Genomic DNA, 22,297 nt, shown 5'->3' with positions numbered 1-22,297 from the left:
ATTCGCGCTTAGATTGCGCGCAAAAATGGACGATTTGGGAAGAGGAGGTACGATTAATAGACTCGTTTTTATAGTTGTTGGCAATCGGTGACTATAAAAACGAGACGCAAGGCTCGAATAATCGAACCACCTCTTCCGAAATTGTATATTTTTGTGCACAATCTGAGCGCGAATTAGGGAGAAATTACTGTACTAGGTACGTGACCGACGAATTGTGATATGTGGCCTTTGAATTGCCTTCGAATCGTGTCTGTGGCCTCCGAATTGCCTTCGATTTGCGTTCGAATTGCTTCCGAATTGCTTTTGAATTTCCTTCGAATTGCCTTCGAATCGTGGCATATGGCCTCCGAATTGCCTTCGAATAATGACGCGTGGCCTTCGAATTGCTTTCGAATTGCCTTCGAATTGCCTTCGAATTGCTTTTGAATTTCCACCAAATTGTCTCGGAATTGCTTTCGAATTGCTTTTGAATTTCCTTCGAATTGCCTTCGAATCGTGACATGTGGCCTTCGAATTGTCTCCGAATTGTTTTCGAATTGCCTTCGAATTGCTTTCGAATTGCCTTCGAATTGTTTTCGAATTACTTCCGAATTGCTTTCAAACCGTGTCATGTATCCCCCAAATTGCCTTCGAATCGTGGCAAAAAACTAGAAATAAAAAAGTTAAGTCATTGTCATTATTTTAGCATTACTATGTATTCATATTAATGTACATCGGCACGCTTGCCGCTGCCTTTTATTGCCGACTGCCGCGAGTTCCTATAAAAACAAGCCACGTAGCTCGAAGAATCGCGACCTAGGATTCTCAGATCTGCCGGTTTCAATTCCGACTTCCGAACATTTCTAGGAGAAACTACTGTATTTCGTCGTGGTCGGTTAACCGGTTAATAATCCTTGTTACGGCGTCAAAGAAACCTCGAGTGTTCGCAGGATCGATACCGGAAGCAGAAGACCACCGCGTCCTCTAGACAACGGCGGGATGGCCCACGGGGAATACGCTTAGCCTCTTTGCACGATGCTTACTGCGGTTTTTGCAGTTCCGATGCGTCGGCCCGGTCTTTTTGCAACGTTTGCGGGTGGAACAAGAGAAACTGAGGGAGACAGAGAGAGAGAGAGAGAGAGAGAGAGAGAGAGAGAGAGAGAGAGAAACAGAGCGAGGGAGAGAGAAACAGAGCGAGGGAGAGAGAAACAGTGCGAGGGAGAGAGAAACAGAGCGAGGGAGAGAGAAACAGAAAAGGATTGAGAGCGAGAGCGAGAGAGAGAAAGAGGAAGAGAGTGAGAGAGAGGAATAGAGCGAGAGTGAGAGAAATAGAGCGAGTGTGAGAGAGAGAAAGAGAGCGAGAGAGAGAGAGTAAGAAAGCGAGAGAGAAAAAGAGAGCGATATATATATTTAGAGAGAGAGAGAGAGAGAGAGAGAGAGAGAGAGAGGAAGAAAGAGAGAGAGAACCATAGAGAGAGAGAGAGAGCGATATATATATATAGACGAGAGAGAGAGAGAGAGAGAGAGAGAGAGCGATAAAGTGTGTATGAGAGAAAGAGAGGGAGAGAGGAAGAGCGCTGCGTGTTTGCCAGGAGCCGCGAGTCTCAGGAGGCATATTTGGTTACTGGACGCTCGCGGCAAATACACGTCACGGTCCGTGTATCCCGGCTCGCGGAATATGAAACGAGCCGGGTGCCTCGGCAACTCTGTTTCATGGTTCCTCAGCGGATGAGAACAGCTGCCTCGATTTCAATTCATTATAGACCCTAGCTATCCTCTGCCGCCCTACCGAAACAACGAGTGTCGCTTACACCTTGCTCGATTGTTTCCAGTCTCCTTCGTTCCATACACTTTTTCGACACTCGCATACAGTGGCTCCAGAAAGTACACTAAATTCTCGGTGTTCGACAAACTGTCATAGCGTCGTGAGAACGTGTCGTGCAACAGTAAATCTGGACTAATTTTAACGCTTTTACTGCCACATATATTACATATACAGGGTGTCCCGAAAATGTCTCGCAATGCGAAAGTATGGGATTCCTGAGGTGATTTGAAGTAAATTTTTCCTTAGCGAAAATGCAATCCGCGGTTTCGTTTACGAGTTATTAACGAAAAACACTGACCAATAAGAGGCGAGATCATTTGGCGCGAGACGGCCCAGCCAATGAACGGAACTGGGCTCCGCGCACTCGATGGCTGGGCCGCCGCGCGCCTGCCTAGCTTGCCTCTTATTGGTCAGTGTTTTTCGTTAATGACTCGTAAACGAAGCCTCGGAGAAAATTTTCGCGAAGGAAAAAGTTGCTTCAAATCACCTCAGGAATCCCCTACATTTGCATTGCGAGACATTTTCGGGACATCCTGTATGTATACCATACATACATATATACCATATTAAATATTTCACGAAATATTCACTAAATCAAATTAAAATTGATAAAATTAAAATTGGGCTGTACGACGTCGATCACTTCCTCCGCGTTCTTATGTTCGGCGAAACCTAACGAAATTAGGTAAGCGGAAATTAGTATTCGAATCTGAGAACGAATACGGAAAAATTCACCGACCGGAAACTGCCGAGTAAAATCACAGGAGGAGAACACCGTTATCGAAACAGCACCAAACTATGGACAGCGTCTCCGTTGAAAAATTAATTTCGTGAATGACGGTACAATCGCGGCACGCGCAAACATAATATCCATATCTCGCAAATATTGTTAAAGATAATATTGAATTAATACGGAGGGAAGAGCAGCGCGCGATTGAAATGTATGAGCTTTCAAAATTTTCAAACCGTCCGAATTTTCCTCCAGTTAACGCGGCATTTAGAATTTAATTTGCCATCGTTCCATTAACAAACCATGGAATTATTCCGCGGTAGTATTCGCGTGACTTTAAAGCACCGTTCCGCAGACGGATCTCCTCTTTGTACACAAGAATTCATTTAACAAATTACTCGCTGAAAAGCCAATTTTTCTCCGCGTATCTTCACACGATAACGTGCCGTACACAATATAATTAAAAAACTCACACACGCGGACAGAGAGAGAGAGAGAGAGAGAGAGAGAGAGAGAGAGAGAGAGAGATAGAATGAGAGAGAGAGAGAGAGAGAGAGAGAGAAAGAGGGACAGAGAGAGAAATAGATTGATAAAAAGAGATAGATAGATAGATAGAAAGATATATATATCTGTATATATCTATTTATCTATCTATCAATCTCTCTATCTATCTACCTATCTATTTCTCTATCTTTCTTTCTCTCTCTCTCTCTCTCTATATATATATATATATATATCTTTAGCACCCTCTCTGTCCCTCTCTGTATCTCTCTCTATCCATCTCTCTCTATCTATCTATCTCTCCCCCTCCCACTATCTGCATATCTCTCTCTATTTGAATCTCCCTCTCTATTTATCTCTCTATCTCTCTCTCATTATCTATCAATCCCTCCCTCCCTCTATATCTCTATCTTTTTCAATATATATATTGATAGAAAGAGATAGATAGATAGATATATTGATAGATAGTTATATTGATAGAAAGAGATACATAGATAGATACCTTGAAAAAGATAGAGATATGGAGGGAGGGAGGGATTGATAGATAATGAGAGAGAGATAGAGAGATAAATAGAGAGGGAGATTCAAATAAAGAGAGAGATGCAGATAGGGAGAGAAAGAAATGAAGAGAGAGAGATACAGATAGAGAGAGAGGAGGGGGGGAGAGAAATAGTCAGAGATACAGATAGGGAGACACAGAGGGAGAGAGAGAGAGAGAGAATGAGAGGGAGGGGAGTGCAGCGAAATTGCGTCATAGAAGGAAGAACGTTCACGTGTGTTCGTTCCGGGAAAGAATTTCCATCGCGTGACTCTGCCTACTATCCGCGAATTCGCAGGGAATAGGCAATTATGGATCAGTTAGGAAAACATAGCCGGATCACGGGGTAATCGAAGCCTCGATACGGTATCGCGGTTTCAATCGATACTTCCAGACAGTCTCTCCTTCCCGTCCGCAGTTTTATTATCTTTTTCATCGGCGGAAAGAGGCCAGGCCTCTCTCTCTCTCTCTCTCTCCTCTTTCGCTCAGTCCTTCCTCTCTCTCTCTCTCTCTCTCTCTCTTTGTCTCTCTGTCTCTCTTTCCCTCTCTGACTCCGTCGGCTATATTTTTTTTTTAATTTCGGCCCCGTATAAGGGGAAACGAGAAATTTCCGTGGCGGGGCTATGATATTGCTAGACCGGTGCCAATGAAATGGCCCCGGGGCTTTGCCGGGAATTATCGAGCTTCGTATTCCGATATTCGATATCTCTCGTAACGAGCTGTTGTACTTATCTCCGTGGATCCAGTTTCCCGGGCCGGTGAAGAGCCGCCCCGTGGAAAAGTAGATTATCAGACAAGCTTCGGGCTAGCAGCCGAGGCAAAAATTCGCAGTGATAGCGCCCGGCAGCTTTGTTCCGGCCAGCGCAAGTCGTCGTTACCCGTGATCCGCGATCAAACAATGGACGAGCGAACTTGCGAGCGCTGCGGATCGTTTGTGATCGCGCCTCGTCGAGAACGGTCCGCCGCGCGGTCAAACGGAGTAGAACAACAACGAGCTTGCCGTGCGTTCCGGCGGAGAAATTCCGCGGGAGAACGCGTGCATTAATACCCTAATCCGCGGCACACAATGAGAACAGACTCTCTTGCGCTCATGATCAAGAACGTAGAACAATCTCCTGACCAGATTCACTTTGGTAGAACGGCTCTGAGCCACTGCATACCTAATGGTTCATCGGCTCAGTAGAATAATGCAGTCGTCGATCGGATTGCCACGACACGTTACGATCCGATAAGAAGAGTAGATCCTGATAATAGTTAGATCTCTGCGAGCTGACGAAGCCCGGTTTAGATCATTGGCTCGCTCGTTTCGCGCCAGCTTATTTCGCCTCTCGTTGGTCACGGGTATTCGTTGATGCGGTAATTTCTCCTTAATTCGCGCTCCGATCGCGCGCAAAAATTGACAATTTGGGAAGAGGAGATGAGATTATTCTATTTATTCTGTTATTTTGTTCTTGTTTACAAGCTGTGGGACAATTGGAGAGAATTTACTGTGACTTTTTTCTTAGCGAAAATGGAATTCGTGGCTTTATTTACGAGTTACAAAAATTTCTCTCTAATTCGCGCTCAGATTCCGCGCAAAAATGGACAATTTGGGAAGAGGAGATGCGATTTTATTCTATTTATTCCATTATTTCGTTCTTGTTTACAAACCGAGGGACAGTTGGAGAGAATTTACGGTGACTTTTTTCTTAGCTGAAAATGGAATTGGCGGCTTTTTTTACGAGTTACAATAACTTCTCCCTAATTTGCGCTCAGATTTCGCGCAAAAATTGATAGTTTGGGAAGAGGAGAAGCGATTATTCTATTTATTCTGTTATTTCGTAATTATTTAAAAGCCGAGAGACAATTGGTGAGAATTTACGATGACTTTTTTCTTAGCTGAAATTGAAATTCGCGGCTTTGCTTATGAGTTACAATAATTTCTCCCTAATTCGCGCTCAGATTGTGCACATAAACGGACAATTTGGGAGGTAAAGATTATATATAATAATAGTTTTCGCAGTTGTTGACAATCGGTGACTATAAAAACGAGCCGCGAGGCGCGAATTATCGTGTCTCTTCTTCTCAAATTGTCCATTTTTGTTTAGAAGCTGAAGGACAATTGGGGAGAATTTACTGAACTTCAAATGATTCCCGATTTTGAGTAACTTTTGGGTCACTCTGTAGCGAGTCCTCGAGTTCATCTTGAAATCAGCTAAAGTACTGTCAAGTTATGAATATATTTTCGAATTACAGTGGCCCGCAAAAGTGTTGGCGTACCTTTCGAATCGCAGTAACTTTTTTCAATCTGGGCTAAGTGACTTGAATCTTTTTTTAAATGATTGAAATGATCGAGGGACTAGTATACTAAACAATGACTAAAATGATTTCTTTTTTAAATTTTTACTATTACTGGGAATGACAATAGAAAAATAAAAAGCTCCCGTTCTTTTAACTTTGTTATCCGAGCCTGTAACCAAAATATAAAAAATGTAGATATTACATATGTAAATATATTAAATATTATTCTATATATATGCAATAATTTTTAATATATATAATTAATATTAAAAATATTTAATATCAACATATTAATATTAAAAATTATTGTATATATATATATGATTTATGTAGATAGATTTAAAAAATTCTAGATCTCGGCAACTTGTATGCACGCTGAAAATTTGATCGAAATCGGTTGATATTGCAATGAGTTACAACAAATTCAAAATAACAAAAATCGCAGTATTGTCACGATTTTGACCAAAAACTAAATCTTTCATCGCCCGTATCACGACTCTAGTTTTTCAGCACACGTACAAATTACCGAGATCTACGAAAGACATTTCTTAAATCTTCGTTATAGGCTCGGATAAAAAAGTTAAAAAACGAGAGCTTTTAATTTTGTTTGTCACACCAAATAATAGCGAAATGAACAGAAAGTATTAGATCTACCGGAAAGTTCTGTCTGATAATGTCATTGCAAATTTCAATAGATACGCACATACTCATTTGAGACATATATTTTTGAAAAATGTTGCTCACAAATTGCCATCACGCTGGCAAGAGGTCATAAGTAACGACGGAAATTATATTGTACAATAAATATTACTAAATTTATGAAAAATCTATTATTTCCTTTCATTTCTTAAACGGACAGAACTTACCGGTAGACCTAATATTGAAGTCATCGTCTAGATTAATATATAAGTCATCTTAGTTACATATTCATCACTTATATATTTAAGTCATCGTAGAGAACCCCTCCCTCTATCACCCAAAAAAGAATTCAAGTCGTTCAGTTGACATTTAAAAAGGTTATCGCGTTTCAAAAGATCCACGAACTTTTTTATGGGCCACCGTATGCCTTCGGTGTGGTGTCATCGAGCGCGCAATTATTTAAAACGGTCGCCGTGACGCGCTTCGAAGCGTAATCAATTAATGCTTGAAAAAATGTCGTCAAAATGTGAAACTTCCAGACCGCGTTGCGCATTGTTGCGGCGGCCCGCTGTAAAAATCGGCCTGCCACGGGCTAATTACCGCGCGAGCGTGACCGCGTTATCATGTTTATTAATTATTCCGCTCGCCTGCAAACATTTCGACCAAAATTCGGGAATTATCGCGGACAGGGTAAACTCGAACACGCGCGGCCGATGTGCCGGGCGCGTAACTTGTTGTAACGTTTCGACACCGATCGATGATGCACTAAATTAATCTAACGTTAATATAATATTCATTAACCTGCCCGACAAAATCGGGGCTCCGCGTGTCTCCGGGGAGGAGGATCGCTTTGTCTTTGTTCGCGAACGGTCTTTCGAAGCGCAAACCTTGCGGCTACGTTTCGTCTGACTATCGCCGGCCGTTTCTACTCGAACTAAATAATTCGAGCCTCGTCGGCGATACAAATTTAATTGGCTCGGCATAAACAACGCTCTGCAACCCTGTCGCCGGAAAACCCTGTTTTTCCCCTTTAAGGGGAAACAGTGGGCGCCGGTCGGACGCGAGACATTTTATGTAGATCGAATGCAATTTGCAGTTGCCGAAAACATGGCGCGGCGCTGTCGACGTTCGATGCCATGATTGCGTTAATGATTTATCGAAATGATTGATTTATCGAAATTATATATACGTATAATAATCACTCTGTATACGCTTTGTGCCAATGTATACGCTTTTGGAACAATGACGAGTAATTATGGTATTCATCGATTTATTATTTATACAGCTAAATTGATTCGAACCGAATTGAAGATTACAAGTATACTTTCGGATGGTAATAGTGAAACGTCGACGCGCTGGTTACTAATTCAAATCGACCATTATAGATTTTCAAAACTGCAATGCCCAGTTTCATTATCCGCCATAGAATCTGTTGAAGGTTCGAATGAATAGCGAACCCTTTGATGTCGAATCACCATATCCGAAATAGAATTTTGTCGGTATATATATATAGGGTGTTCGGAAAATCGTGGTAAAACCGGCGAGGGAGTGATTCTACATGCAAAAATAAGTCGAGAAAGAGGACTAATATTTTTTTTGTTATTTAAGGCTTTGTTTTCGAGAAAAATTAGGTTAAAATAGTAATAATATTGAATAGGAATCACGTGGTGTGTCGTCTGGTCATGATATACCAATTTTACTTCTCGTCATATTGCAAGCCACGCGAATTTCTCGCATCTTTCAACTCAATTTTCTCGAAAATGGAGCTTTAAATTAAATAATGCTATTCCTCTTTCTCGACTTATTTTTGCATGTAGAATCACCCTATTGCCGGTTCTACCACGATTTTTCGAACACCCTGTATATACAGGGTGTCCCGAAAATGTCTCGCAATTCGGAAATGAGAGGTTCCTGAGGTCATTTGAAGCAACTTTTTCCTTTGCGAACATTTTCTCCGAGGCTTCGTTTACGAGTTATTAACGAAAAACGCTGACCAATAAGAGGCGAGCGCGGCTGGCGCGCGGCGGCCAAGCCAACGAGTGTGCGGAGCCCAGTTCCCGTCATTGGCTCGGCCGTCTCGCGCCAAACGATCTCGCCTCTGATTGGTCACTGTTTTTCGTTAATAACTCGTAAACGAAGCCGCGGATCGCATTTTCGCTAAGGAAAAAGTTGCTTCAAATGACCTCAGGAATCCCCTATTTTCGGATTGCGAGACATTTTTGGGACACCCTGTACAACGTTTTACAGCATTATTATTTATTAATTAAGGGGGTAATCTAATCTAAAGGTTTATTTAGTCTATATGGTCTATTTGAGATTTCTTTTTAAGAACCATATCGTGGCATGTGGCCCTCGAATTGCCTACGAATTATGGCAAAAAATATAAATAAAAAAATTAAGACATCGTTTTTATTCTAGCATTACTATGAATTTATATTATCGTACATCGGCATGTTGATCTCCGAACATTTCTGTGACTTCATTTTCTGTACTTTCAGAAAATGAAATAAAAAAAAAGATTGACTTTTTGAAGATCCTAGACTAGAAAACCCCCTCGAGGATGCTTAGTCTCTCCGATCTTAGATGAGTGAGGGGGAATATGTAGACCTAAATTTCACAATTTCTCGACACGATCGCGCATATATCTTTCAGCCTGAACGTTCAATAAACTCTCGAGCATTAAGTGATCAATAGACGAGGCCACGTCGCCGAGAGGAGAAAACGTTAAAAATCGCGATTACCGGCAGACAGAAGATACGTATTCGCTCGTCGAGTCAGGGCACAAGTGTCGCCGAGGATGTCTGCAGGCCCCGGAGCACGTGTTAATTGGCTATCGAGCGCAAGCTTAGCGCGTGGCTGGTGGAAAGTGGCAGAGAAATATTCATGGGTCGATGGAGGTTGCGGAAGTGCGGGGTCTATTGACGGACGGAGACAAAGTGCCGGCTTAAATCAGCCCGAAGGTAGCGTCGAAGGAAGCGGCACACATCGCGGCCCGAATAACCCTAACTCACGAAACTTGGACCACATTGATCTGCGACTCATTAGCGTTGGAGATGTGACTCGGTAATAATTAATCCGGTCTGGAAAGTTCGGCTACGTTTCGCGGGGATCTCGTCGGATCATTCGATCCCTTCCAAACGGCGCGTCTCGTTCGGAAGACTCGCAAAATGTTTGCCGCTTAAAAGAACGCTGTCTGTTTCGCAAGGAATTTCGCGGATAAACGGCGATTCGAATCCTCGTTTAAGGTTCACAGGGTGAATTCTTCAAAGGCGTGCTCGAAAGGTATAGCAGCAGGTAGGCGGCAAGGAGCATACAGTAATGTCTGTCTAATTGACGCTTAGATTGTCCACAAAAATGGACAATTTAGGAAGAGGAGATACGATTATTCGAGCCTTGCGGCACGTTTCTATAATTATTGACAATCGAGAACCATAAAAAACGAGCCTCAAGGCTCGAATAATCGTATCTCCTCTTCCCGAATTGTCCATTTCTGTGAACAAACTGAGCCTCAATTAGAGAGACATTACTGTATGTGACCGCGTGTCAGAATTGCTTCAAAAAATTTCGTTCCGAAGATTTTTCACTTAAAGATGACCAACGTTCTGATCGATCTTCTGAAGTTGACGATGACAAAATCAAAGCCATAATTGAATCGAATCGTCGTATAACTGTACGAGAGATTGCAAAAAGGTTAAATGCATCGCACACAACAATTGAATATCGCATAAGATGTCTTGGACTTGTTAAGAAGCTCGATGTTTGGATTCCGCGTGAATCGAAAGAAATTCGCTTAACGCAACGAATCGGTATTTGCGATACGCGTTTTAAACGTAACGCAATCGACCCTTTTTGAAACGGATTATCACTGGTGATGAAAAATGGATCATTTACGATAACATTAATCGGAAAAGGTCATGGTTCATGCGCGATGAACCAGCACAAACCATATCGAAAGCTGAATCGCATCAGAAAAAGATCATGTTGTCAATTCGGTGGGACTATAAAGGTGTTGTGTATTTTGAGCTGCTTCCAAGCAACCGAACGATCAACTCAGATATTCACTGCCAACAACTTATGAAATTGGAGGAAGCAATCAAAGTGAAAAGGCCAGAATTGGCAAATCGCGAAGAAATCGTGTTCCGCCACGACAATGCGAGGCCTCGCACATCTTTAGCAACGCGTACAAAATTATTGGAGCTTGGTTGGGAAGCGATGTCGCATCCTCCATATAGCCGCGACCTTGCACCATCGGATTATCATTCATTTCGAAGTTTACAAAACTTTTCAAACGGTAAAAATTTCAATAAGCAGCGAATCGCACTTAATTGAATTTTTTCCTGATAAGGACCAGAAGTTTTACGAGCGCGGAATCACGAAGTTACCAGAAAGTTGGCGAAAGGTCATCGAACAGAATGGAAAATATTTGACCGATTAAAGTTCATTTCTTGTATAGCAAAAATCGAGTTTTATTTCACATTGAAATACCGAAATTACTTTCCTGCCAACCGAATAAATCCTGGCTACAAATCAAAGGTGCGGAAGGGCCCTTGGTTCTTGTTCGACGTTTCGAGGGAGCGGCTCGGATCGAGTGGAATCGAAGGAAAGGAAGCTGAAGACGATTAACTGGGAGGTACCGACGCGTTCGGGCCCCAAAGGAAACCGGCGCGGCGGCTTTCGTGCAGCATCGCGTGTCCGTTTTCAGCCCTGTAATCTCGCTTCCTTGGCTGCTTATTAAGCGCGGTATTAGGTAACGAAAATGGCGTGTGAGATGCCCCGGAGTTAATGGAGAGCGTCGCAAACGTTCGTCGAACGATCTCCGACCGGCGGGCTGGGCTCTTGTAGAATTCCCGCCCGAGTCGAAGTGTCTGTCACTTGCCGGACGGGTTCTATAGAATCTGATTAGACCTGGCCGACAGCGATCGATTCGACGCTATCAAATTGCTAATAGCAGGAACAAACAGAGTGGGTTTATATACCAGACCGTGTTCAATCGCCGCCAGGGAAACAAATGAAATAGGCTGGCTTTCGTCAGATAGAACTGATGGTAATCGCGGTAGTAATTGGAGAGATAGAACCGAATGTTTGACGGTATCAACAAGTATTACAATAGATTTGCTCGGTCTCTGTCGGTATTTTACGTGCCTTTGGTTCGGTCAGGTGGAATAGCGAAGCTTCGATCATGCAATAACAACGCAAATTCGTTGTTATTCATACTGCATTTACGACAAGAATGAGTAGACGAAATTTGAAGAAATGAAAAGATTATAAGAGTTAAAGAGTATCAGTAATACAGTAAATTCTCCTTAGAATGTCAAATTTCGGGTTGCTGTGAATTTCCCTGTGCTACAGTAAATTCTCCTTAGAATGCCAAATTTCGGGTTGCTGTGAATTTCCCTGTGCTACAGTAAATTCTCCTTAGAATGCCAAATTTCGGGTTGCTGTGAATTTCCCTGTGCCATAGTAAATTCTCCTTAGAATGCCAAATTTCGGGTTGCTGTGAATTTCCCTGTCCTATAGTAAATTCTCCTTCGAATGCCAATTTTCGGGTTGCTGCGAATTTCCTTGTGCTACAGTAAATTCTCCTTAGAATGCCCAATTTCGGGTTGCTGTGAATTTCCCAGTGTTACAGTAAATTCTCCTTAGAATGCCAAATTTCGGGTTGCAGTGAATTTTCCTTTGCTATAGTAAATTCTCCCTAATTGCCACTCAGATTCTGTATAAAAACGGACAATTTGGGAAGAGGAAATACGATTATTCGTATCTTTATATTTGTCGACAATCGGTGACTATAAAAACGAGCCGCGGAGCTCGCAAATCAGACAGCGACTCGAACGATAGAATATTTTTATTTATATATAGAATATTTTATATTTTTCGCGATCTTCGAGGATCAAGTAGACTCAGCCAGCATCGATCAGACGAATTGAGTAAAATTGTTCCGAATCGGTCGAACGAATTGTCACCGTCGCGATGGACACGCTGTTTATGATCTGCTAATTCCGAGTAATTCGAGCTCGCTCGCGTCCGAGCGAACAAGGGGAATCGATCGGTGATTGGTCAGACAGGGAATACAGACGTTTCCATCGATCGCGTAGCGTACGCTTCGTTTAATGGCAGTTTCGCGGGTTAACGTCGAGATGGATGGCCACTGGCCGATCCACGTAATCAAAGGGAAATGGATAGAGCCAGCCAGGTGATAAGAAAAACATGAGAGTTCACTTACCGGAGAACAATTCCAGGAACTCCTCCACGCCGTACGAGCCGGTGAACCTGTACGACGAGTCGTTCACGGCTGCTTCGCTGTGCACTTTCACTCGTTTTATCATGAAGCTTATGTTGTCCGGCTGGCCGTCCTGATTGAAGTCTGCAAAATGCACGGGAGATCGTGTTATGCCACGTTTGCGTACGTTATTGCCGCGCTGTTGGCGGAGTTATTGGGCTGGCAAGAAAGTAATTTCGGTGTTTCAATGTGAAATAAATAATCAATTTTTTCCATAGAAGAAATGAGTTTTAGTCGGTCAAATATTTTCCATTCTTTTCGATGACCTTCTGCCATCTTTTTGGTAAGTTCATGATTCCGTGCTCAGAAAACTTCTGGTTCTAACTTAGTAAATAACTCAATCAAGTGCGATTCGTGGCTGTCGTTATTATTGAAATTTTTACCGTTTAAAAAGTTTTGTAAATCAATGATAATTCGCAAGGTTGGGGCTATACAGGGTGTCCCAAAAATGTCTCGCAATCCGAAAGTGGCGGGTTCTTCAGGTCATTTGGAGCAACTTTTTCCTTTACAAAAATTGTCTCCGCGGCACCATTAACGAGTTATTAACGAAAAACAGTGACCAATGAGAGGCGAGCTCGGCTGGCGCGAGGCGATCGAGCCAATGAGCGGAACTGGGCTTCGTGCGCTGGTTGGCTGGGCCGCCTCGCGTCAGCCGTACTCGATTCTTATTGGTCACTGTGTTTTCGTTAATAACTCGTTAACGGTGCCTTGGAGAAAATTTTTGTAAAGCAAGAAGCTGTTTCAAATGATCCGAGGAACCTGTCATTTCCGGATTGCGAGACATTTTTGGGACACCCTGTATAGTCAACTACCAAAGCTGAAGACAAAAAAATGATAACCTTAACAAAAGTATGACAATGCAAACGTAACGCCGTTTATCGATGCAAATAGAAATTACTTTCTCGCCAACCCCGATATAATTCTCGCGGAATCGGAAATCTGGAAATGCCGGTTGTTTCGCGAATTGCGATTCGGGGAGAGAGTGTTTTGGCGCAGGACGGTCGGCCGCATGCATCGATGCCGCGGAATTCCTGGGATTCGAGGGGAACTACTCGGCCGGGCAACCGATGGCTGATAACGAAAATCACTGGGCCTCCAGACGAGTAATTTTCGGGTTCCCTCAGTGATCAGCCCGTATCCCCGAACGGATCGGATCGGCCATCGCGTGGCGGAGGGCATTTAATCAAACACCTTCTCCGCGGGAATACCAATCGAAGCTGGAAAAACGGCGGCGTGACACGCGAACACGATTCCTTCCCATCGGCGAATTTATGCGGCTGCAACGTTGATCTCGTGACTTTTCGAAACGCAAAAACCACCTACCGTGCTCCCTATAAATACACCGGGCTCGATCCCGTTCGACGCTAACAGCCTGGATCAAAATATTAAGCCATAAACTGTTCTTGTTCACGATGCTTCTACCGGAACGAAAGCTCAATCATCTGGTACATTTTAGACGATCCCGCGAAATCCCTCGCAATGATATTCGGGAAACCTTTCAGGAGTTATAATTGTTGTTAAGAACATTTAGTACCACGAAACAGATATATTGGAACATATTCGTACACTCCCCAACAAAAGTATTGGAATACTTACAGAAAATGAAATAATGAAAATGAAATATCAAAATCCGATAGGAAATTGTAATAATTTTTAAACATTTATTTAGTTGATTTCGTTGATTATATTAAACTGTAACAAGTGCATGTATACAGGGTGAGTCACAAGTGTTCCCACGGCGACGTTGTTCTTTTCTTTTTTATCGAAAATCAATTTGTTCTCAAGTTTAAACAATTGCAATTTCTTGTCGGTTAAATATTAATTAACTTTGGATAGGAAACATCTTTTTGACTCATTTGTGATTCACCCTGTATATATTTTATGTTGTAGTAAAAATAACGTCAATTTTATAAAAAATAAATGAACTTTTCGTTTCGTTGATATATCCACCGAGTTTTCTTTAATTACTTTTTGAATTAATTTTGAGCATTCGTTTCGTCAGTTTTTCTATTATTTCTGATAGGTTTTGGTTCCATGCGTTTCGTCATATTTTCCACGTATTAAAAAGAGATATCGGGAATCGATGCGTGTCGTACCGAGCGAAGAGTAGGAAATGAACTCGAGATACTTTTTCAATGAACGAAGTGCACTAAATGGATAAACTAATTGCACAAGTGACAAACACTTATAACTTAATATGTAGAGGAGATCGATGACGGTTGTAAAACGATAACTACTTCAAAGTGTATGATAGATATTATTATTGTAATAATAATAAAATAATAATGTGTAATATATATATATTACACATTATTATTCACAAACTTTTATATATATATACATATACTATAAACAAACTTTCAGAAAGCCTCTTACAATAATTAGAAAAACTAATATAGGAACCATGGATATTTATTATACATATACATATATATATATATATATATACATATATATATATGCATAATAAATATCCATGGTTCCTATATTAGTTTTTCTAATTATTGTAAGAGGCTTTCTAAAAGTTTGATTACGATATTAAGTTATAGCAATTTTAAATTTATTAGTTCATCTAATAAATATAGGTATGTAATTATTTAAATTATAAGATGAAGAAAATTAGGAGTAGCAATCTCTTAACAATCGATTCATTGTCATTTATAACATGCTTAGTAATGTAAAGTGACTATCAGTATTTATTTGGGACATGCGAAATTAGAGATTTAAAACGAGAAGGAAGAATATATTTGCTAAAAAAGCACTTGTATCACAATTTTAAAACAGTAAGGAAAGTTAGCTTTTAGCTATCCAAAAGCTATTTTCTTCCTTATGCAGATATATATTTCGTATTTACCTAAGTATGATAGATAAGTATGTTCTAAATGTCAGCTTACATTATACAGGGTATTTCAAAAATGTCTCTCAATCCGAAAACCAGCGGTTCCTGGAGTCATTCGAAGTAACTTTTTCCTCAGAAAAAATGCAATCCGATGCTTCGTTCGCGAGTTATTAACGAAAAACAGTGACCAATGAGCGATCGCGTACGGCCGACGCGCCGCCCTCGCGGCCACTGCCGCTGCGTCATACTGCTAGCGCGACGCGGCATTGGCTGTAACGACAGAGCGCCGGCCGCCCTCGCTCTCCAATTGGTCACCGTTTTTCGTTAATAACTCGCGAACAAAGCCTCGGATTGCATTTTCGCAAAGGAAAAAGTTACTCCAAATGACCTCAGGAACCCCCTATTTCCGATACATTTTTGAAACACCCTGTACGATACCATATTGCACCCTTCCAGACTATAAATCTAAACCGAGCGAAATATTACAGTTTCTATCAAATAAGCAGGTGTCCTAATACTTTCGGAGGCGGGGGGCGGGTGTGTGCATACTAAGCCAGGAAGTCAGGTCAGGAAGGAATTAAGATCGCAGCTGATAAATTCATTCTCGAGGAGAGAACTGCACGGTCGCCGTGCTAGCCCGATGCTTTCAAGCGGCGAATAATAACTGGAGCACGATTACGGAGCAGGCTGGCAATTAAGAATTAAAGCCGCCGTGAACGTAGCCCGCGCTGGAGGTTTTAGCGAGGCCCGTTTCCATAAGTGACTGGAGCCTCGGCGGCTCAAGATTGTCGGGCGCGCAAACATCGGCGGGGGCCGTCGTTACATTCGTATCTCGCGTGTAATGTAGGTGCAACGCCGGTAATTAACACCGGGTCCATTGTATCCAAGTTTAATGCCGCATTAATCAGCTTTGGAACGGGCTGGCGTCGTCGTCGCGGCGAAAACATCGGTACCTTCCGCGGAGAACTTCGGGCTCCCTCTCTCTCTCTCCTTCTCCCTCTCTCTCCACTTGCACGCTAAATAATGCAAATAGAGCGGCCGGAAGTGGGCGAAGTACCGGAGGCAGGGGCTAAGGAAGTTCAAGGTACCGGTGCCCGGAACGTGTATTGACACGGCGAAGTACCCGTACATATGCTCGCGTGGATCCGCTACATGATTTAAGACTACCGCCCGCGCAAACAAATGGCTTTCTGTGCAAACTTTAATTAAAATCCATGCTTCTGCCGAATGGAACGTCCCCCGACAGGCTGCCGAGTGAATTCAGCGACGGTCCCTGCCAGCACAATCGGGATGCTAACTGGAATCTCGAGGAAACGAGCGAAACAGATTCGGTGTTTGCCGAGCAAGTGGAAAGGGTGATACGTGATCACAGACGAGGGAGGCACAGTAAATTCTCGCCCAATCGTCGCACAGCTTGTACATAAAAATGGATATCGTGGGAAGAGGAGATATAATTGTTCGAGCCTCGTGGCTCACTTTCGAACCAATGGTTCGAGCAGCTTGGGACTTGAATTTTTGGAGTTTTCTCAATAAAATCTACGGGAATATACATAAAAGGGCCAAAAATCTCTGGACCCCTACAGTAAAGTTTTACCCTAGAAAATAGTCCAACGCATTTCTGTGTTTGACACTCTGATAAGAAAATTATCATAAATTTTATTGTTTGTCTATTTTATTTTTGTGTTTCTCCGAACATGTTATGTTTTTTCGATCGCGATAATTCTTACACTTTGCTACAGCTGTGTCTGCCTATTTTCTTTCTTATTCCACTGGTCGGCTTGCATAGAACTTCATTTTTACTCGTTTGTTGTTGCAGTACTAGTATTTGTAGTTATCGAGGATTGAGGCAAACTTTACTTTAAGGGTTCAGAGATTTTTTACTCTTTTATGTATATTCCCGTAGATTTTGTCGGGGAGACGCAAAAAATTCAGGCCCCAAGGTGCGGAAATCGTTGGTTAAAAAGTTATACGCGTTCAAAGTTGGCGTATTTCAAACGTTTTTTTTGACATGTTAGCCGCTGGATGATAACAAAAATATCAAAGACATTCCTACCAAGAGCCGTTAAATGGCAGCACAAGCATAGGTAAGTTGCCATTTTGGTACCATAATTCGAATGCTCCTTATATTATTGGGCTAATGTATACTTTAAGAATTAGGGTTAGTTTGCGTCAAGTTTGAACGCGTATAACTTTTTATACCAACGATTTCCGCACCTTGGGACCTGAATTTTTGGAGTTTTCACGATGAAATCTACAGGAATATACATAAAAGAGTCAAAAATCTCTGGACCCCTAAAGTAAAGTTTAACCCTAGAAAATATTCTAACGCATCTCTGTTTGACACTCTGACAAGAAAATTATCATAAATTTTACTTACCCACTGAATCACACTTATTTTATATGCGCAGCTTTCTACTACCTGTTCTACCGCAAAGTAACCGTACGATCGCCTGCCTGACTGTGGCCTGACAGCGTCGTTCCCCTTTTAGCATTATTGTTTTATCTAAATCTACAGATCTGGTCATTATGGTTGCCGTTCAAATTTAGCTATCAAACCGTAGGCCTACTGCCCCGCTGATAAAGTTCCAACGTTTTACTGCTTATTTTACTGTGAAGCAACTACGTCTGACCCCAGATCGTTCCCTGCCATTTACCTGATAATAAACAACGTCGAACCACTTCTACGTTATATCGTTGAAACTATCGATCAAAAAATTGCGAGAACCGTTGAACACAATTGTCCGGTCACAGATCGTTCCGTTACAATTACGCAGAATCTTTTCGTCGACAAAATTATAGCAGTCGTTTAACCCTTTGCAGTGAAGGCTATTTTTGTTCGAAATCCGAACGATGTTTTCTGATCTACTGTATTTCCATTTTGTACGCAATTTAGGCAATTTTATATGCAATTTAGGCATACTTAATTGAGCATATCGGGGCAAGTACAGTACTTGCAGTTTTAACAGATTTTTTAATATAAGCGAATCTGGTACAATTATTTACAATTATTTACAACGAATTTGCTACAATTATTTTGGAAAATGGCGGAACAACTTTCAGCGGCGTCTCAGACTCGTCACTCGAGTGCAAAGGGTTGAAAACACCCGAAAACACGCACCACATTCTAAAACGAAACTAGCGTAGCGGGGCCGGTTACTGTGGGGTGATCAATCGCTGGGCGTAATTAACATTATATTTATCAAACAAGACGTACGACAGTTTTCTGAGCTTTATTTCGTTTATTTCTGAATAAAAAGAATTTGACGTGTCCCATTCGAACAGTTTAATTCTGTATAATAATGGTGTAATATTTGTATAATAATAAAATGGTCGGAATAAAACAAGATTAAAAGTATATTATGTTTTTAAAACAATATACGACGCTGAGACTATGACGAACATATAAACGATGCGTCTTATATATCTTGGCATATTGAATCAATCAATCCTCGATAATTAAAAGAACAAATACTGCAACAACAAATAAGTGAAAATGAAATTCTATGCAAGCCGACCAGTGGAATAAGAAAGAAAATAGCCAGACGCAGCTGTAGTAAATTGTAAGCATTATCGCGATCGAAAAAACCAAATGTTCGGAGAACGGAGCAACAAATAAAAGCAAGATAAAATTCTGCGCCAACAGCTCAGTGATACAAGTCGACAATGGTCGGACACACCGAATCAGTAAACTTCGAGTAATCGAGTAAACCTTTCTTTCCAAATGAAAACCGCATAAGTCGCGAAGAAGGTTGTTACTGCTCGTGGTGCTCCTTGTGAGCTTCGAGCTTTGTTGTAATTTGCACGCTTTGTGTGCCGACTAAGACTCTATTTTTCTAACCGGGTGCTCCAACAATTAACTTCCCGGGAGACCTCTGTATCCACTGACGACTCAAGATGTATCAGGGTGGATGGACAGATCAGGACTGTCGAATAATCGTGTGGCATCCACGAGGTCACCTCGGTTATCCCTACCTTTACTTCAGGGTGGGCGGCGAGGAAAAACTGCCCAATCACGGCAGGCTCAAAAAACGAACGCTAATTGGTTGGAATGAAGATGGTTGGGACCTTTGGAAAGGGTACCGCGAACGCCTCCAGATGAGCTTCCTCCTCAAGGGAAAATTTGGAAATTTACCACATCTGGAAGCAATCACGCCGAGTGGCCCAAGTCCCAACTCCGCTAACGGCCTGGTCGTAAATCAGGCATAAGTCCTTTACGGAGGACCACCATAAAACTGTCGACGGGGCCCATGAGTTTTACGAGGCTCGAAAACTAACGTTTCTGCCACGGGGTGACAGGCCCACCCCCCTAGCCATCAAGGACCTATGTGTCTGGCCCCCGCCGTGAAGCCCAGATGGGGAATCCCTAACACTCTTGTTAAGAAATCAGAACAAAGGTCTCATTGTGACTTTTATAAACCCTAACAAAGGTTACGAACGACCATCAAAGATTGCATTGTGCCTTTTCACCCTAATAAATAATTTCGAGTTTATCGTCGCGTGATAAATCGGGGCGGGCGGTTCACGTGCCGATGTCGTAAAAAATTACTCGGCAAACAAATAGAGGGGTAACGCGTCGCGTGACAGCTGTCGCGGATACGAGGGCTCGGAAATAAAGTCTCCTTTTCTCCCTCTCCTCGTTCTCCCCCCGGGTTTTTTCTTCACGCGAGTCGACAGCGGCAGGATAAGGATCGTAAACGCGGCGGTCAGCGTTCCACGTTGTAATGACTAACGTCGGTGCCCCGCGGCCGGCTCCGCCGATATCGTCGGCGAGATAGCATTATCGCGGCCGGTTTTTCCTTCTTTTTTTTTGCGCCGGCAATAAGAAGAACGCAATTTCGCGCACGAGACGGAACGCGGCGTATCAAAATGCATTACCGCCGTGATAGCGACGCCGCGTTCGCGACGCAATCGTTCGTCGCGGCGCTGTCTCGACGAGACGCCGAACGTCTCCCATAATTCGGGGTCGTATTTCTTCGTATTTTTCCGTCGAAACCGCCGAAACTTCCGCCGCTCGCGTTCGCGTCATTCGCGGACTGTGACGCGACTTTTATAGCGTTTACGAGCGTGGTCCCAGAAGTACGCGGCCTGAGATATAGATGGCGGTCATTGTTTAAAAAAAATGACTATGGTAGAAAGTACCGACCTTATGAAGCTTTAAGTTTCAAGTTTGAAGACGCTATATTGTTTAGTATTTGTTTGACATTGCTATTAACCTTTTAGGTACGGCTGAATTCTGCGCGAGGTTATTTCTCTGGACGGCAAAGTCTGATATGTACTGTACAGAGTGTCTGTATATTCTGTCTGTATATTGTTAAGATACAGTTACATTGTTAAGATAAGTCTGTATATTGTAAATCGATGTGAATGTTGCGTCCAGAGACAAGGGCCATAAAAAGGTCCCATCATTGGGGAAACCCTCTCAGGCCCCAACAAGGGTCAAGGCAGACACCACCCTCCAAGGGGTGATTCGTGCCTTGACCAATAATAAACAATCTACCTCCATCCACGGGTGCTCTTCCACGACTTTCCAGCGTTGGAAGAGCATTTTTAGCACTGAAGGGAAGGTAAGCGAATCGGAGAGCGTGTTTAAGGCTACTGTTAATACAGTTTATTGAATTGCTATCGATGAGCGCGGGCGCGACTAGCGTGGTGTCGTAGGACTAGCGACTTCGGACAGACTGAGCTTTTGGAGTTGCGCGTTTGTCTGTTTTATACTGGAAGGGAAGAAAGGAATAGATGGACTTTCGTAGGAAAAGAGAAAGTTGGGAAAGTCCCGTGCGGGTCGAGGTGTCCAGATGTGAGGAGAATTGTTTTATTAGGGGTGCGTGCTTTTTAGGGAATTTTGAGGATTAGGAACGGTACTTGTTTTATTGCTAGCGGCCGCGCTCAGGTAGAGGAATGCGACGCCACACATTCTTCCACCAGCGCTCGCAGAGAGTGCAACACAAAAAATAAAGTTCTCTAAGACTACTAGAGACCCTTCCACGTCATTAGTTTGCCGTAGGAAGCGCGAATCGAGCGTACAATAGTTCGGTCGCGCATGTACGTTAGGCGACTAACCGAACGTACGGACAAAACAGTGAAGACAAAAGAAGTGTGAAACAATGCATATGAAGACGATTATTTGATTCAAACGATGACCGAGTGAGCTACTAGAGTAAGCCACTATAGCGAACGCTCTCGGTGAATTTGTAAACATGGACAAAATTGTTCATCGTTATGCGATGCAATATTTTCATTTGAAAGCTCTCAGGCACAACCAATGTCAAAATTGAGATAGATTCTACTCTAGAGAAGTCTACTCGTTCGTTTGCAACAATAAAATGTTGGGTGGCAGAATTTAAACGAGGCCGTACGAGCTGCCAAAACGAACACCGCGATGGTCGACAAAACGAAGCGACCGCACCGGAAATGGTGAAGAAAATCCACGAAACGGTATTGGACGATCGTGGACTGAAAGTGCGCCAGCTTGCAGACACGGTAGGCATTTCAAAAAGTGCTGTACGTCGCGTATCGACTGAAAATTTGGATATGAGAAAGCTGTGCGCAAGATGGGTGCCACGCTTGCTCACAATGGAACGAAAACAGCGTCGCGAGGATGTTTCGATCGAGTGTTTCGATCGATGTTTCGCAGGAATAAAGCCGAGTTTTCGCGTCGATTCATAACCATGGATGAAACCTGAGTT

At 42.6% G+C, this 22,297-nt stretch overlaps 1 protein-coding gene across 1 annotated transcript in view; it reads right to left on the bottom strand.

The window, feature by feature from the left end:
- LOC117222094 (disintegrin and metalloproteinase domain-containing protein 10) overlaps window positions 1-22,297 on the bottom strand; it is a 438,103-nt gene that overhangs the window by 59,261 nt on the left and 356,545 nt on the right. Inside the window, exon 8 of the mRNA XM_033473591.2 lies at window positions 12,716-12,856. Coding sequence (XP_033329482.2) covers window positions 12,716-12,856 — 141 coding nt within the window. The remainder of the gene's footprint in view (window positions 1-12,715; window positions 12,857-22,297) is intronic.

The sequence above is a fragment of the Megalopta genalis genome, chromosome 3, assembly GCF_051020955.1.
Source record: "Megalopta genalis isolate 19385.01 chromosome 3, iyMegGena1_principal, whole genome shotgun sequence".
Classification (NCBI taxonomy): Eukaryota; Metazoa; Arthropoda; class Insecta; order Hymenoptera; family Halictidae; genus Megalopta; species Megalopta genalis.
Note: the sequence above shows the minus strand (reverse complement) of the source record. Positions and strands in the feature narration are given on the sequence as shown.